Raw genomic sequence first — 18,646 nt, 5'->3', positions numbered from 1 at the left:
CATTCTTGTTTTTCTTAGCATACTGAAGGGAATTCCTTTCCTATCAAGACAGGCCCTCTCTGTTTTTGACCTGGGAGGTCCTGAAGTTAAGGGAGCCTGAGCTAGCTAACTGAAATGCCATGGAAAAGTCAACCCCTCTCTGTCTCGGGATATACTTCATTATTTACATCCATGAACTGTGAATACCAATACCTGCTGAATGGCTATCTCAGAGGGATACTCAGAGGATTGTATTCAGAGGCAAATGTAGGTGCCTTGAAATCCTGACAAGGCTACATGCATGCAAAATATTATTGATCTTAATAGTTTTAACTTAACACAGGTGTGCTTCAGTTCTTGTATCCCTCCTATGACCTCCACACAAGATTTTTTCTAATGCTTTATTTGCACAAGGAAGATGCTGTGGAATCAGAGATGGCTGAGCAAAAGTCCAAGGAGAGAAAAGAAACATCAAATGGGCCTAAGGACAGCGGGATTGAAAGGAAATGAGCATATTTTCTTGGGGAAGGTTGTTGCCTTAGAAAGGATGAGGAAATGTTATATGGAACAGAATCAAAGGGTTCACTGGTTTTCTGTCTCACCAATAAGAGTGAGGGAAAGAAGAAAAAATGTAAGGTTAAGGGAATAGGAAGGTAAGTAGGCAGTATGAGCCAAGATATTAAAGGTGGGTATTAAGAGAAAGGGGAAGGAATTGATTCACTGAACAAAATTGGATGATGGATAGACAGAGACTAGGAATTAAATTCAAATTAAAGTCCAACAAAAATGAATCATGTGATGATTATGCTTTATAGGATTGGCACCTCTCTCAATGTTGTTACTGCCTCAAAATATTGGGCTCCAACCAACAAAGTCTCATAAATCAATTTTTCTTCCCAAGCAGCATGACTAAGAATTTCATTTCTTAATAATGAAAACTGTGCCTATACAAAAACCAGAATATCAGCAGAAAAATCTTTAAAAACTAAGGACAGGAAAGCCTGTTTCAATGTGACACAAAATCCTAGATCTTATACAAAAACCCAAATCAATCACCAAATCCTTAATGAAGTTTAAAACTCTTCCATTTCCTCGGTTTTCCCAGGTGACAAATATCCCAAAGTAAGGTTAGTGCTGTGGGATATTTCTGATACATAAATAATTGCGTTTTGAGAAAGCAGTTTTCCCCTCATAGAAACCAATAGGGTTCAAGGAGTTTTACTAATCCTCCCAACCTTCCAGCTGTTTTCCAAAAAAGATGACGCTTTCGGTGAGGGAGAGCTGCCCATCACTAGTCTAAATCCTTGGAATAAACTACTAGGTCTGACTAGTCCTCTGCAATCAATATATCTTTCAAACAGACAGGCCCATTTCTGAGAAGCATTTCCACTTATATGAAAAGATGGGTGTTTAAGTTATCTGGTTATTTGATAGAAATAAAAATGTGAATCTTCAGGAATTTAGCCTTTTATTCCTAGAGTAATTTTTGAAAAGATGGCTTACAATTCTTTCAACCAAGTAAAGAAATTGTGATAGAGATCTATGAAAATGTAATGAAATTTTGGCTTGTCTTCAATATTCCATTTTAATAAATGTTTTATGCTGGTTATTAAGATAGTCGCTTTCCTTAATAAATATCCCATCAATAATCTCGCAATCATTAGGATGATGTCTCAAACTAACATTTGCCAATTTTAAAAAGGGAATGATAATCCCTCCCAAATCCCAAATTTGGGTAGGGGGGAGGTGGTGTTTTTGACACTATTGAGCAAATCTCTTTTACATTCAAATTTGACCACTGTTTATCGGAAATGTTTTAGGCATGTGAAAAAGATTTGGGGTAACTGGAAGAGCCGCACCAGGAAACAAAACCAAACTTGGCAGATGACAACATTTTTAAAAGAGGAAAAGCAAGATTTTCAGATAGAAGGATTTCTTCTATCTATATCTCATTCTGATCTCTCTAAGGGGAACTAACAATTTTTCTTGAAGATTTTTGCCCTTTGTGGCCAGGTCGTATGCCATTGAAGAAGTGCATTTTCTGCTTTTGAGAATTCCTATGCTAGGAAAAGACTTAGAGCCAAGTTGACAGAACTATCTTTCCTTAATACTTCTCTACAGAAAGTTTCAAATCCAACAAATTCACCTGAACAAGCTCTAAGAACTGTGTTGCTGTCCAAATGGAAACCTTTGAGCTGATTTGAATTTTCTTCTTCTGTTTCTGCTGATTTTTACCTCATAAGCATTTTTTGCATTAATTTTAAAGACAGAATTCACAACTGATGAACCACATTCAATATAATAACAGGAACCAACCACTGTGAATCTACTAGGGATATTCCATTATGTAAACAATATGCTCACTAGCTTATTTCCACTAGTGTGGTATGACTGTATTACCCCACCACTGACCACCTTGACAAATTCCATTCATCTTACATTTTCTTTAGGAATAAAAAAAAAATTGTATCAAAAGCCTAAGAGGTTTAGGACCAGCTGCTTCTGTTTAAACCCAACTGTTTCAATACTGAAGCAGCATAGCTACAATGTGATGTCATCTGGAGGCCCTGCATAATATAGTCTAACTGATCCTAAACCCTCATAAGGTCCTCCCATCCCTTTTGTGCACATCTCCCACTGCAGTTAATAGACTTTACATGAGAGAAGCAAATATGGAGTAATTTTTGGTGGTGGCTTTTTTTAACAAAACAAATCATAAAACACTACCCATGGTCAAAACATTTTTGGTCACAGATTTCCTTAGAAATATCACTAGTATTAGCAAGTTTGAGGACATAATGAATACCCAGTTAAGGAATCATAACATTTCTGGTTATACCTACGGAAATGCAGAGTGTCCCGATGTCCTGGACCTATGGTTCTTTCCATCCGTAAATTTCTGTTTCTATATTGGACAGATATGTGTGCATGAAGATAATATATTTACTTAATTAAAAGCCGCAGGGAAAAGCAATTATATTTAACAGAAGCTGCGGCTTCTAAGTGAAGGAATATGGGGCAGACAGGGGGTGTGTAAATGTGGCATTACACACATACATATGCATAAATACACCCACACACACACACTGAGCGAATGGCATGCATTACTGGATAAAATGCTATATGGTTCTTCATGCCAACAATCAACAAACACAAATGTGACAATTCCTTCATTATCATGACAGTGTGGTTGTCATTTGGTCACCACAAGGAATCTCTATATTGTTTCAAAACACCTTAAGTTGAATTGTCTAATGGTAAGTCCAATGTTATACTGAACGACAAAGCTTTAGCAGTCAATGAAGATTTACTGACCTGTCTCTGCTTCTCCGAGATGGGAACGCGGCGTTACAACCGGCCACTGTGCAGACGTGCATCTCTTTCAAGTGAACGTTCCTGTAGTGAAGCTTCACACTGTAGGAGCTTTTGAAACTCTTCTTGCACACATAACAGATCTTGGGGTCTGGACTAGAGCACAGGTCACCTTCTGGGGAGAACTTTTGAGGACTGCCGTAGTTCAAAGATGATGTAAAACTTTCATGCAGTGCAGCCATACTGGCACCACCCCCATTATACAGTCCATATTGACTCATGTAAAACATGTCGTATGTGGGGTCTGTAAACTCTTCCTTCACCTTAATGACATCCTGGTGAGAAGGCTCACTGTGGTTTTCATCCGGTCTCTCGTTATTCATCATGGGCTTGTCATTCACTTCAGTATCAATCCGATCATCCCCTTCCATTGATTCCTCGCACAGCTTTGGCTCTGAAGATTCCGACTCATTTTCATAGTCTCTCTCATGCTCTTGGTCCTCTGACGTCATACTGTCTTCCCTTCTTATTTCCGCCCTGGAGATGCACCTGCTCCTGGCATGTTTGGAGAAATCTTTCACGGACAAACCTGGGCTCATTTCTTCATGGGAATGGCAGTGGTTGTCATGTCCGATTTCACTGACCATGGCTCCACTCTCATTGGGCTCATCATCCTCATCGTCAAACTCATCAGCAGTGTCAATGACTTCCTTCTCTATCTTGACAGGCATGCTTGATTTCCTGGGTTTCTTCTTGGGAGCCAGGTCTGGACTTGGTTCATGCGCTGCCATCATCATAACTGGAACCACCGGCTCAGAGGGTGGTGGGGGATGTGGCTCTGCTCCGCCACTGGTCGGTATGATAGGGCTGGTGGGGAGAGAGGTCGGAGGACTAACCATTTCCCCTGGAGCAAGCAAACTTCGGTAAAATGGAGGAACGGGTTGGACCGTCTTCAATCCGGAAAACACCAGCTGGCTCGAAAGCGGATTCTGCAGCACAGGGTCCAGCGGAGGAGTGGTAAAACCCATTGGAGGCCGGCCCGGACTCGTCAGCGTGAGATTTGATTTCGTACTGGCTATAACGGGCGTGGCAGCGCCTGATGTGGCTCGAATTAAATCTTTGTCGCGGTTATTCCTCAGCATAGGCATGTGAAGGCGGGGATTGGGGTTAGCGCTGTGGCGATTGCGACTTCGGAGTGAGCTGAAGACCATATTGCAGCCTTCGATCGTACAGCGGTGTTTGATCTTCAGATGGACAGCATTGTAATGAATCTTGAGTGTACCTTTGTCATAGAAAGTTTTACCACACGCATTGCAAAACACTCTTCCCTTCCTGGATGCTGAACCCATCCTTCTCATTCGGTGGATACGAAACGAGCTTTTTGCGTGCTCGGTTTTGGCTAAATCGTTAATTGGCGCTGATGGCTGAATGGGGGATATACAAGCTGGCTCCGTTTTGGGCTCCACATTGGTAATGCTAGTTAGGGCATTCCTGTTGGGCGTTTGCTCGTTCTTGTAAGGTGTGGGAGACACTTCCGATTCACTGCTTTCGTTATACTCATTTTGGGTCGAAAGGCTTGGTTCCCTCAGCCTCAGCCCTGGCTGCTCCAGCAGGAGGCCATTTGGAGGCAACCCCAGCAGTGGGGCAGAGACTGGATTTATGTACTGGAATGGAAGCAGAAATGCGAGGCTGTTAGGGATGTTTTCGAAATGATGAATGCTGGAAGGATTGCTATTCTCCAGGTGAGCAAGGAGACTTGGACTCCTGGTGCGATTATTGCTTTCGATAAAAGTCCTTATATCTGAGTCTGTCTTTGAAGACGGCACCGCAACAGCTTGCCCTTCTTTCTCCTGAATCGCCATCAGCTCTACAATAGATTTGGTTTCTCCAAACCGCAAGAACTGCTGAAGGGTAATGATCTCTTCTTCTCGGGACATGATGGCCCAGCGGTCCAGCACCTTGCCTGCAGCATCCTGGAGGCCACATCAAAGAAACAACAAAGACAAACACAAAAACTTATTGATTCGGCATAATTATTCAATTTGATTCAAGGGGCTCTGCTGAGTGCACTGAGTACAGAAAACAACATGCAAGCTCTGGTAATAGAAGTCGACCCACAAAGCAAACTTTTCTGCCATGCAAATGCAGTAATTAGAGTCACAGTTAGAGAAACAGATTGAGTTTAATAATGTCAAAGCAAACAAAATGTAGACCACTGGGGCTCTGTGATCTAAAATGCCTTCAATACTGCTATTTTAGCAACAGTGATCTATGTACTATGCAACTGTTTAGCATACATTAGTGTAAGACGTGAAATCTTGCTGTGCAACCCACTGTAAATGCAGAAAACTGTACCTTAATCCTTATTAAATGGTGCTACCATAGGAAAGAATTAAATACAGTTGATGGAATTTACTCTTAAATGCAATCAGTCCCAATGATGAGGGATTTCTTCACAAATAAAGCGCACTGATTTTGAACCAAGGCAAAAATGAATGTCATATGGAAAAACGAATTGTAGTCTGTGTTTTCTCATTTTTGGTGAAAACGGCATTTGTCTAGCATTCCCAAGTAGGTACATCAAAAAGCAGAATGAAATGATGCTGTCTCCCAAAACTGATTGCAATACTGTGATTTAATTTTGAAGTAGGCTTGAAATACGTGACTTTTTTTAACCATCTTGTGGCACATGACAGTTACAAGCATTTAAAAAGTAAACATAGGAATAGATGGAGATACATAAATGTGTAAAAATGTTGTCTCAACATCCTCTTCTGATAGCAAAGGGAAAAGTCCTCTGAGAATACACATCAGTAATCACCAGACTATCTGTTGTTAAATATACATTAAAAAGCATTTCACACTTTCATTTTTGCTAGTAACTAGGAAGTTGCCTGGAGGTCAGACTTAAAAATTCTGCAGTGCAATTTCAGGCAATCCATTTCAGTACATATTGATAGAAATAGATCCAATGATCAAATTCTGATGCCATTGTTTCCTGGGTGGGGGGAAGGCGGGGGTCTTACTTTCCAGCAGCTCAGAATATGCTGTCACCTTCAGTCAGTTGACGCTGCCCCCAAACTTGTATTTTGACAAGCAGCTGTGAATGACAAAGTGTCTACTGAATGTCATACAGACTAGTTCCTTTATGCCGAATTCCTTCACCGATGGGTTTCCAGTCTCCAAACACTGGTTGACAGGGGCACATAGGACTGTAATCGCATTGTCTAAATCATTCCAGAGCATTTGATGAAAAGGATTACAATGACTGATATTTCTTTTGGTTCCTGTTAAAAACCAGGACATGCTAAGAACCTTGAAAGCCTGACTAGTGGAGTATTTTCCTTCAATATAGGCTATTGTAAATCCGCTATATACTTAAATGAGCAAATGCATACAGATGCCCTCTCCACATGGATAAAACTCACTTTGCTTAAAAGTGCAAATTTGATATCGGCTGCATGATACACATCTAAAGAAGCAGGAGATAGATAAGTATATTTTCAGTAGGCTCCCGAATCAGATTGCAGTGAGGCTGCTGTTTGAGTCATTGTGGCGCTAACCAACAGTAATCACATCACCAAATTGGAATTAAGGTTTAATTCAGTTAATTCATCTCAATGCCTAGTTTAAAGTTATGCATCCTGTGTGCATTCTATAAAGTCATCAGCAGCATCAAGAGCATGTATTACGCACTTGTGTGAAGAGTCCTGTACTAGGCACGTGGGGAACGTACAATAGAAGTCAAAGGTGAAGTCCTGGAGGGGAAGACAAACAGGCCCAAATAGCCAAATGTACAACAGGTAAAGGAGTAATAGAAATAAATGTTTAAAATTACTCAAGAAAAATTAAATACCACATAAATGGATATACACATGAGTGCTAAAGTAGATGAATGGGTGACATAGCCAGGAAAGTGGGAGTCCCCTGTGATGTGGTCAAGCATCAGTGGAAGGACGTGTCTTGTCACTGATGGTAATGAGTTCTCGGAGAATGGCATAGTGGCAAGAGCATAGGCCTGGAAATCAGGGGACCTGGGTTCTAATCCTGACTCTGCCACTTGTCTGTGGTGTGACCTTGGTCAAGTCACTTCTCTTCTCTGAGCCTCAGTTACCTCATCTATAAAAAGGGGGTTAAGACTGTGAGTCCCATTTGGGAAATGGACTGTTATCACCCTATCTTGTTTCTACCTCTGCTTAGTACAGTGCCTGGAACATAGTAAGCACTTAACAAATTCCATTGAAAAACAACATCCAAAAAAAAGGGGAAAAGAAAAATAAAAAGGTTTTAGGGTAAAACTTGGAAACCATGCCCTCCAATGTTTAGAAACTCATCAAAACTCTGTAACCTATGTTTCTCATTCCTTCAATTTTATTTCCTTCTCTTGATGATACTTCCCACCCCTCCATCTCCAAAAGAAGAATTCCAGAATGCTTGTGCCTTTCTCCACACTTATTTGACCTCTGTTCCAAGTACAGCTTGCATAATGCCTTCTACTACCTTTCCAAGGTGGCTCTACCTTCTAGGCCTTCTGTGCATGCACTCAGCTGTTTTTAACACAGCAGGAATTGAGATGTATTTCTAAGGCATGACTCTGACTTTAAACCACAACCAAAAAAACCACAATAGTATCATGAATTTTTGAAAAGCATGCTGAGCTTGCATAGCGTTACATGAGATTAGATGGCATATGTGTGCTGTTTGGGTCCAAAGAAAGTAAACATAATGAATATTATAATAAAATTTAAAAAGCAATTTTATGTAGAGTGTAATTGTCACATTTTTAGATTTCTGCTGGGTCATGCAGTGCATGACCTGCATGCCCTAACCATATTGCCTCTGAGTTTTATATTGACTTGGTTATCACTATTTTTGCAAACATTTACTTTAAGATTTGCTTTTAAATGAACAGCAGCAATTATCACTTTATAAGTGTACCTTATTTAATGGAAAAAACTTGACTCTATAGATATATTTTTTCAATTAAAAAGAATTACATTTGAAAAATATTTGGTTTAATAGTTTGGTCTACACTGTTGAAGGAGGAATGCCATGAGCCATTTTGGCTTGTGAAAATAAATGTCTTTTCTTGTGAAAACAAGGAGCTATACTCTGCTTGGATAAACATTACTGTAAAGAATTATAAACCAGAATTAGCATTAAGTTCTTGAAAAGATTTGAAACTTTATATAATTTTGCATTTAAGCACTGTAAAATGAATGAATGCTATTTCCTTGCTATGTATTTATAATAATAATAATAGTATTTAAGTACTTACTACGTGCCAAGCACATTAATAAGTGCTGGGGTAGATTCAAGATAATCAAGTCAGAGAGAGTTCCTGTCCCAAATGAAGCTAATAGTCTAATTAGAAAGGAGAAGAGGTATTTCAACCCCATTTTACTGATGTGGAAACTGACACACAGATAATTTAAGTAACTTGCCCAAGGTCCCACAGCAGGCAAACATGGGGCAAGGATTAAAATCCAGGTCCTCTGACCGCAAAACAAACTATCAGTCAGTGGTATTTATTGAACACTTACTGTGTGCAGAACACTTGTACTAAGTGGTTGGGAGAGTACAACAGAGCTGGTAGACACATTCCCTGCCCATAATAAGTTTACAGGCTAGAGGGGGAGATAGACATTAAAATCAACTAGGGATATTTATTTATGATTATAAATAATTTATTTTAAATATGTATTTATATTTGTGTCTGTCTCCCCCTCTAGCCTGTAAACTTATTATGGGCAGGGAATGTGTCTACCAACTTTGTTATACTCTCCTAATTGCTTACAACAGTGCTTTGCCCAAAGTGCTCAATAAATGCAATTGATTGATTGGTTGATATGTACATAAGTGCTGTGGGGCTGAGAGTGGGGTGAATATCAAGTGCTTAAAGGGGACAGATCCAAGTGCATAGGCAATGTAGGAGGGAGAGAGTGTAAGCTTGTTGTGGGCAGGGAACGTGTCTGCCAACTTTGTTGCATTGTACTCTCCCAAGTGCTTAACACAGTGCTCTGCACATAGTGCTCCATGAATACCAATGATGTCAATGAGAGAGATTAGGGGAAATGAAGGCTTAGTCAGGGAAGGCCTCTTGGAGGATATGTGATTTTAGTAGGGCTTTGAAGTTGGAGAGAGTGGTGATCTGTCGTATATAAAGAGGGAGGGAGTTCCAGGTCAGAGGGAGAATATGATAAAGGGGTCAGTGGCGAGATAGACAAATTCAAGGTACAGTGCGTAGGTTGGGGTTAGTGGACCGAAGTGTGCAGAGTGGGTTGTAGTAGGAAATTAGTGAGGTAAAGTAGGAGGGGGAGAGATGACCGAGTGCTTAAACCAATGGTAAGGAGTCCCTGTTGAAGGCATAGGCAGATGGGCTACCACCGGAGGTTCTTGAAGAATGGGGAGACATTGAACGATTATTTAGAAAAATGATCTGGGCAGCAGAGTGAAGTAAGAACTAGAGTGGGGAGACATAGGAGGCAGGGAGGTCAGCAAGAAGGCCGATGAAATAATCTATGGGGAATATGACAAGTGCAGAAATCAGCATAGGAACAGCATTGGATAGAGGGGAAAGGGCAGATTCAAATCAATGAATTAATCAATTAATCAAAAGTATTTATTGAGCATTTACTGTGTGCAGGGCACTGTAGTAAGTGCCTGGGAGAGTACCACACAACATTGTAACAGACACAATCCCTGCCCATAACAAGCCCTCCGTCTAGACGGGGAGACGGACATTGATATAAATAAATAAATTATGAATACCTACATAAGTGCTGTGGGGCTTGGGGCTGGGACAGTGAAGAAAAGGGAGCAAGTCAGGGCAACGAAGAAGGGAATGGGTAAAGGGGAAATGAGGGCTTCGTCAGGGAAGGCCTCTTGGAGGAAATGTGCCTTCAGTAGTTGTCGGTTGGATATGAAAAGGGAGGGCGTTCCAAGCCAGAGGCAGGATGTAAGTGACAGGTCAATAGTGAGATAGATGAGATTGATGTACAGTGAGCTGGTTGGCATTAGAGGTGTGAAGTGTGTGGTCTGGGTTGCAATAGGAGAGTAGCGAGGTGACATAGGAGGGGCAAAGTGATTGAGTGCTTTAAAATTGATGGTAAGGAGTTTCTGTTTGATGTGGAGGTGGATGGGCAACCACTGGAGGTTCTTGAGGAGAGGGGAAACATGGACTGAATATTTTTGTAGAAAAATGACCTAGGTAGCAGAGTGAAGTATGAACTGGAGAAGGGAGACAGGAGGCAGGGAGATCAGCAGGAAGGCTGATACAATAATCAAGTTGGGATAGGATAAATGCTTGGATTAATGTGGTAGCAGTTTGGATGGAGAGGAAAGGACAGATTTTAGTGATGTCGTGAAGGTTGATCTGACAGGATTTAGTGATATATTGAATATGTGGGTTGAATGACAGGGAGGAGTCATGGATAATGCCAAGGTTATGGCCTTTTGAGACAGGAAGGATGGTGGTGGGAGAGTCAGGAGGAGGACAGGGTTCAGTTGGGAATATAAGGAGTTCTGGTTTGGACATGTTACGTTTGAGGTGACAGCAGGACATCCAAGTAGAGATGTCTTGAAGGACGGAGGAAATGAGATTGCAGAGAGGGAGACCAGAGCTGGAGATGTAGATGTGGGAATCATCTGCATAGAGGTAGTAGTTGAAGCCAAGGGAATGAATGAGTTCTCCAAGGGAGTGGGTGTTAGTGGAGAACAGAAAGGGACCCAGAACTGAACCTTGAGGGACACCCACAGTTAGGGGGGTGGGGGGCAGAGGAGGAGCCTAGATTCTAGAGATGTTGTGAAGGTAAAATGGACAGGATTTGGTGACAGATTGAATGTGTGGGTTGAATGAGAGTTATGAGGTCCTCTTTCCATTAGGCCATGCTACTTCTGTACATATTTAATTACTGTATAGTTATATCTAGATTCTAGAGATGTTGTGAAGGTAAAATGGTCAGGATTTGGTGACAGATTGAATGTGTGGGTTGAATGAGAGTTATGAGGTCCTCTTTCCATTAGGCCATGCTACTTCTGTACATATTTAATTACTGTATAGTTATATCTAGATTCTAGAGATGTTGTGAAGGTAAAATGGACAGGATTTGGTGACAGATTGAATGTGTGGGTTGAATGAGAGTTATGAGGTCCTCTTTCCATTAGGCCATGCTATTTCTGTACATATTTAATTACTGTATAGTTATATCATGGTCTTTGGTAGTTAGTCTCTTGAGAGTCAGCCTAAATTAGGGTGCTGCTGGTCACTGCTAACAAAGGAGTTGTGTTCTTTTGGTCCAGTGGTGGGAATGGGAGACTATCACCCAGTAACACAGATTGGGTTATTCTTACCTCCAGCAGAATGCAAATCACTTAACATCATTATTAAGGCAGTATGCACATGACTTAATACAGCTAAGATTCCCAGAGTAAATCATTTCCATTTCTGTTACAGTATAAATTATATCTGTTCCATCATGGCTAATGGAAAGAGCATGGGCCTGGGCGTCGGAGGACCTGAATTCTAATCCCAGCTTGACCATTTGCCTGCTTGTGTGACTTTGACCAAATCAATGAACTCCTCTGTGCCCAGATTCCTCATCTGTAAAAGGGGGGTTCAATAGTTGTTGTCCCTCCTACATAAGCTGTAAATCCCATTTAGGACAGGGACTGTGTCCAAACTGCATCTATCCCAGTGCTTAGTAATGTGCCTAGCATTTGTCTAACAAATTCAGAATTATGTTATTGTTATTATTATTTTAAATTTCTGAATAATGTTGAATCTTTAAGAGTATTTTTTAATTAATCTGCTGCCTCCTTTGACAAACCTTAGAGTGTTTAATAAAATGACAAACAGCCATCAGGATTTTTCTGAAGATATTATCAATCCATCAACCAATCCAGAGTATTCACTGAGTCCTTACACTAATACAAGAACAGGAGTCCACAGTTGATACTTATGTACTTGTTGTAATATTAATTTTCTATTTTCAAGAATCTCTAATGCAAAATTTTCTCCTAGAATCTACTCAACAATAATCAATGACCTTCACCATGTATATGACAAAAGCTTTCAATTTTGTTTCCTTTCTCCCTAATGATCAAGACAAACACAAACACAATGTTTGAACATTTTCTGAAGCACAGAATTTGTTTAAATTCTTCAATTCTACCAGACTACCAAGCCATGCTACTTTCATTCATTCATTCATTCAATAGCATTTATTGAGCGCTTACTATGTGCAGAGCACTGTACTAAGCGCTTGGGATGAACAAGTCGGCAACAGATAGAGACAGTCCCTGCCGTTTGACGGGCTTACAGTCTAATCGGGGGAGACGGACAGACAAGAACAATGGCAATAAACAGAGTCAAGGGGAAGAACATCTCTTAAAAACAATGGCAACTAAATAGAATCGAGGCGATGTACAATTCATTAACAAAATAAATAGGGTAACGAAAATATATACAGTTGAGCGGACGAGTACAGTGCTGTGGGGATGGGAAGGGAGAGGTGGAGGAGCAGAGAGAAAAGGGGAAAATGAGGCTTTAGCTGCGGAGAGGTAAAGGGGGGATGGCAGAGGGAGTAGAGGGGGAAGAGGAGCTCAGTCTGGGAACGCCTCTTGGAGGAGGTGATTTTTAAGTAGGGTTTTGAAGAGGGAAAGAGAATCAGTTTGGCGGAGGTGAGGAGGGAGGGCGTTCCAGGACCGCGGGAGGACGTGACCCAGGGGTCGATGGCGGGATAGGCGAGACCGAGGGACGGTGAGGAGGTGGGCGGCAGAGGAGCGGAGCGTGCGGGGTGGGCGGTAGAAAGAGAGAAGGGAGGAGAGGTAGGAAGGGGCAAGGTGATGGAGAGCCTTGAAGCCTAGAGTGAGGAGTTTTTGTTTGGAGCGGAGGTCGATAGGCAACCACTGGAGTTGTTTAAGAAGGGGAGTGACATGCCCAGATCGTTTCTGCAGGAAGATGAGCCGGGCAGCGGAGTGAAGAATAGACCGGAGCGGGGCGAGAGAGGAGGAAGGGAGGTCAGAGAGAAGGCTGACACAGTAGTCTAGCCGGGATATAACGAGAGCCCGTAACAGTAAGGTAGCCGTTTGGGTGGAGAGGAAAGGGCGGATCTTGGCGATATTGTAGAGGTGAAACCGGCAGGTCTTGGTAACGGATAGGATGTGTGGGGTGAACGAGAGGGACGAGTCAAGGATGACACCGAGATTGCGGACCTGAGAGATGGGAAGGATGGTCGTGCCATCCACGGTGATAGAGAAGTCTGGGAGAGGACCGGGTTTGGGAGGGAAGATGAGGAGCTCAGTCTTGCTCATGTTGAGTTTTAGGTGGCGGGCCGACATCCAGGTGGAGACGTCCTGGAGGCAGGAGGAGATGCGAGCCTGAAGGGAGGGGGAGAGGACAGGGGTGGAGATGTAGATCTGCGTGTCATCTGCGTAGAGATGGTAGTCAAAGCCGTGAGAGCGAATGAGTTCACCGAGGGAGTGAGTGTAAATGGAGAACAGAAGAGGGCCAAGAACTGACCCTTGAGGAACTCCAACAGTTAAAGGATTCATTCATTCAATAGTATTTATTGAGCGCTTACTATGTGCAGAGCACTGTACTAAGCGCTTGGGATGAACAAAGGATGGGAGGGGGAGGAGGCTCCAGCGAAGGAGACCGAGAATGACCGGCCAGAGAGGTAAGAGGAGAACCAGGAGAGGACAGAGTCCGTGAAGCCAAGGTGAGATAAGGTATGGAGGAGGAGGGGATGGTCGACAGTGTCAAAGGCAGCAGAGAGGTCAAGGAGGATTAGAATGGAGTAGGATGCTACAATGCCACTACTCTTTATATCATTATTAACTGATTTCATATGGTTGCTTATTCACTGCAAACAATATATGGCCCATAAAACTAATGCAAATCTCTAGTTCCAGTCTCATTTTAAATATCTATTTCCTTGCAGTAATTCACAAATCTTTTATCTCCAGTTCCTTTCCTTTGTATCATTCGACCACCAAACATTGGGAAAGTCACCTAGAGTTTTCTCTCACTAGATATTATTAATGTAGCTATAGATGCACAGACACACACATACCCTTTGTATTAAGTTTGTGAAGAGTAACCACAGTTAATTATCCTGAACTCGATTCCTGGATTTTGCTGACCTATGGGTTAGGTGGAGATGTTTTAGAACATGACCCCAGAGTTAGAATACATTTCATTCTAACTTCTGGGTCACTTTGAAAACAAGTGATGGACTCAGAATGATTATCTCAGATAATATGAACAGGGACACTCTGTCCATTTAATAGATTATGGTAGAAGACAAACACAAAGTTCACTACCACTTTGATGAGTCTGAAAGGGTGGTCATGTATGTGCATGTAAAGGGGAGTTTGGGAGAGGCTTTCTGTGGAAGAGAGTACAATGAAGTTTGAAATCCTTGAAGATTTTTGAGTTTTGAAAATTCTTTTTAAAAATTATGATTCTTTTCTAAAGCCTTTCAATCCTCTCCCTTAATTCTCCCTCCCAACAAAAAAAATCTGTTTTAAAGATGAAAAGGAACTATGTGTAATGGGCAGTCATTTCAACCCTGAATCTACATTTCCAAATCAGGTTACTTTAAACCCTTCTTTTGGATGAAAAGCTTTACCGATTCATTTGCCTTCTATTACCTTCAGCCAATTAATGTCTCTCCTTTTTTCATAGACTATTTTTATCCCTCTAATATACTGCTTGGCATCACTAAGACAGGGTGCTCATAGCAAAAGTGTATTACATATGAAGAGAAAAACAAAAATTAAAAAACCCAGAAAGTTCATTTTTTTTTAATTACAGATTCTGGGAAATAATGAATGTCTTGGAGCACTGTTGTGATAATTTCTGAGAAACACTTGAAATTATGTGGGAAAACAACTTGGCAGACATTTATTTTAATGAGTTTACATTAAACATGTATTTCTTGTTACAAACTGACAGAGGTGCAATGCTAACAAGTACAATATACATTTAAACAGTTTTGTTGAGAAACTAAACAAAATTGTACATTTCTATCATTTCACAAAATGCTTCTGCCTTCCCTAGTATTTCAGAGTAATATTTCTGAGGCCAACATGAAACTATTGAAATATTAGTAAGTAGACTGAAATCTATTGTCATAATGTGGTTGTAAGATTACATATATCATTATATATTTCATTACTAGTGCTTAAATCATGAAATTTTCATTACCAAAAACTCATATTGATATTTCACATACAGAAACACACACACATATGTGTGTGTGTGTGTTTGTGCGCACGCGTGTGCATATGTGCTTCCATATGTGAAATATCAATATGAGTTTTTGGTAATGAAAATTTCATGATTTAAGCACTTGCATTTTTCTGAATTTCTCAGGAGCATCTCACCTCCTTACTTACAAGTAAAATATATGGCAGTCATTTATTCCTCAACACATCTCAAAGGTAGAGTTATTCTCAAGAAAAAAACATTTCCTAGTTGTTGTACATACATGGGGGAAAACTCCCCCCCTAAACAAATGGATAGATTTTCTTGGTTAATATTCATCTACCTAAAGATCTACCTAGAGGACACTTCTCTGTATAAGTTCTTCCCATCGACCCAGGGTTTGCATCGGGGCTTGCATATATCAGAGAGAGGGTTACACAACTTCGTGGCTCAGTGGAAAGAGCACGGGCTTTGGAGTCAGGGCTCATTAGTTCGAATCCCAGCTCTGCCACTTGTCGGCTGTGTGACTGTGGGCGAGTCACTTAACTTCTCTGTGCCTCAGTTCCCTCATCTGTAAAATGGGGATTAAGACTGTGAGCCCCACGTGGGACAACCTGATTCCCCTTTGTCTACCCCAGCGCTTAGAACAGTGCTCGGCACATAGTAAGCGCTTAACAAATACCAACATTATTAACTTGTCGTGATTATACAGCCGTTGATACTAAATTCAAGACATCTAGCCTGTAAAGGGCAGTGATTTAGAAGACTTTTCCCCATTCCCTTTCCTTCCCAAAGAGAAATAAATGCAAAAGCAGCTTCCACAGCTTGGTTGAACATTGGAGCACTCAGAGACACAGCATTAAAGAATCCCCTGCCAAGAATGAAAGCTAACATTTAGTACAGCTGCAAAACTAGTATTTAAAATCATAGGTTATTTCAAAACTGGATTTGTTTTCACATAAAGACAAGTGATTCTAACCTCATTTTAAAGGGTCTGTATTACAAACACACCTGTACATATTTTACACACACACACACAGACACACACAAAAAACCCAGCCTGGAAAACAGAGGAACTTATACCAGGGAGAGGGAATGCTCTTCCATTTTTTTGGCTCTCTTCTTCTGAATATTAACCCCATTATAAATCACTCCTGTTGTAGCATTCAAAACGCTTGACCTTGAAGAATAATGGCATAATGAGGTGGAGCATAACATAAATACTTGCGGGAAAATATGCAAAATCAAGAAATACTTCTCTTTGGATAAAATTAAAAGTTTTGTAAAAGATGGAATATTAGAATAATTGACTGTTCATTTCAGTAGCCCATGTGAATTGGTTATCCCCTGAAGGAAGGTTTCTTTTAAAAAAAAAATTTGCTAGGCAACAGAGTCATTTTCATTTCAGTGCCCATAACTGGAAAGCTATATTTCCTAGATAAAAAGCTAAGTCTTTAAACAAAAATTCTTTATTAATTATACTCTAACGAGAAGTTAGGAAAAAAACACCCCAAAATATCACTGCCACAGAGGTAACATAGTAAGAATGCCAGGACACTCACTGTAAATGTTTCTTGTGATTTTTAAAACATATTGTTCGACTTTTGATAAAATATTCACTTTGTTACAGAATGCTCTTGATTATGAATCTCATAAGAATGTAAAATTAATAAAGGACTATCACTTTTTTCTTAGTAGCAGTCTGTACAGCATTTTTATTTTAAAACTATGATAGATCACTGTGGTGTTACAACATATTTAATCATAGTAGCTCCTGCTAAGCTCGATTAAAGGCCTGTCAGGATTCCCATGGCAAACTCTCCTCCGTATTCAGTAATTTTTAGTTTGTCTCACTTAAAATTCACCACACAAATTTCCTAACAGTGCATAGTTTGTAAATAAACAAGCCAAATGACTTGGTTTAAATTATATATACTTTTAGTAAAGAGCAATCTTCACATGCACATACTATAGAATGGATTATCTCGGGTAAATCTATCCTGCTGCCCCTAAGCACTTAGTGCTCTGCACACAATAGGTGTTCATTAAATACTAGTGACTGATTGATCGGTCACACATCCCTCTTTACAGCCACACCCAAACGCATGGATAGTCTCTCATTGTCAGTGGCATCATCTTTAAAAAGGACAATCATATCTTGTGTGGGTATGTTCATAGACCCCATTACCTGACAGTATGTGTTTTCACTATTTATTTTGGTAAGAACAGGGAAATTTCCTCTAACAACATGCAAATGCCTGGATGGAATGTGATGTGAGCCTAGAAGAAAGAGTTGTTCATTCATTCATTCAATAGTATTTATTGAGCGCTTACTATGTGCAGAGCATTGTACTAAACACTTGGAATGTACATTTCGGCAACAGAGACAAACCCTGCCCATTGACGGGCTTACAGTCTAAGCGGGGGAGACAGACAAAAACAATAGCAATAAATAGAGTCAAGGGGATGTACATCTCATTAAAATAAATAGGGTAATAAAATATATACAAATGAGCAAATAAGCACAGTGCTGAGGGGAGGGGAAGGGAGAGTGGGAGGAGCAGAGGGAAAGGGGGGAAAGGGGACTTAGCTGAGGGGAGGTGAAGGGGGGGCAGAGAGGCAGCAGAGGGAGCAGAGGGAAAAGGGGAAGCTCAGTCTGGGAAGGCCTCTTGGATGGTGGAAGTGAGGAGGGAGGGCATTCTAGGACAGTGGGAGGACCTGGGCCAGGGGTCGACTGCGGGATAGGTGAGAACGGGGGACGGTGAGGAGGTGGGCGGCAGAGGAGCAGAGCCTACAGGGTGGGCAGTAGAAAGAGAGAAGGGAGGAGAGGTAGGAGGGGGCAAGGTGATGGAGAGCCTTGAAGCCTAGAGTGAGAAGTTTTTGTTTTGTGCGGAGGTTGACAGGGAACCACTGGAGGTTTTTAAGGAGGGGAGTGACATGCCCAGAGCGTTTCTGCAGGAAGATGATCCGGGCAGTGGAATGAAAAATAGACTGGAGCGGGGAGAGACAGGAGGAAGGGAGATCAGAGAGAAGGCTGACACGATAATCCAGCCGGGATATTATGAGAGCCCATACCAGTAAGATAGCCGTTTGGATGGAGAGGAAGGGGCGGATCTTGGCGATATTATAAATGTGAGACCGGCA

At 41.2% G+C, this 18,646-nt stretch overlaps 1 protein-coding gene across 5 annotated transcripts in view; it reads right to left on the bottom strand.

The window, feature by feature from the left end:
* Positions 1 to 18,646, bottom strand: part of BNC2 (basonuclin 2) — a 462,055-nt gene that overhangs the window by 28,317 nt on the left and 415,092 nt on the right. For 3 of the 5 annotated variants that reach the window (XM_029055970.2, XM_007655634.3, XM_029055973.2), the window contains 2 exons: positions 3,295 to 5,264; positions 2,819 to 2,884 (listed from right to left, as the gene is read on the bottom strand). In XM_029055970.2, coding sequence (XP_028911803.1) covers positions 2,819 to 2,884; positions 3,295 to 5,264 — 2,036 coding nt within the window. The remainder of the gene's footprint in view (positions 1 to 2,818; positions 2,885 to 3,294; positions 5,265 to 18,646) is intronic. The other 2 variants (XM_039910766.1, XM_039910765.1) reach the window with 2 other exon arrangements.

The sequence above is a fragment of the Ornithorhynchus anatinus genome, chromosome X5 (genome assembly GCF_004115215.2).
Source record: "Ornithorhynchus anatinus isolate Pmale09 chromosome X5, mOrnAna1.pri.v4, whole genome shotgun sequence".
Classification (NCBI taxonomy): domain Eukaryota; kingdom Metazoa; phylum Chordata; class Mammalia; order Monotremata; family Ornithorhynchidae; genus Ornithorhynchus; species Ornithorhynchus anatinus.
The sequence above is the reverse complement of the archived record's forward strand: the minus strand, read 5'-3'. Positions and strand labels throughout refer to the sequence as shown.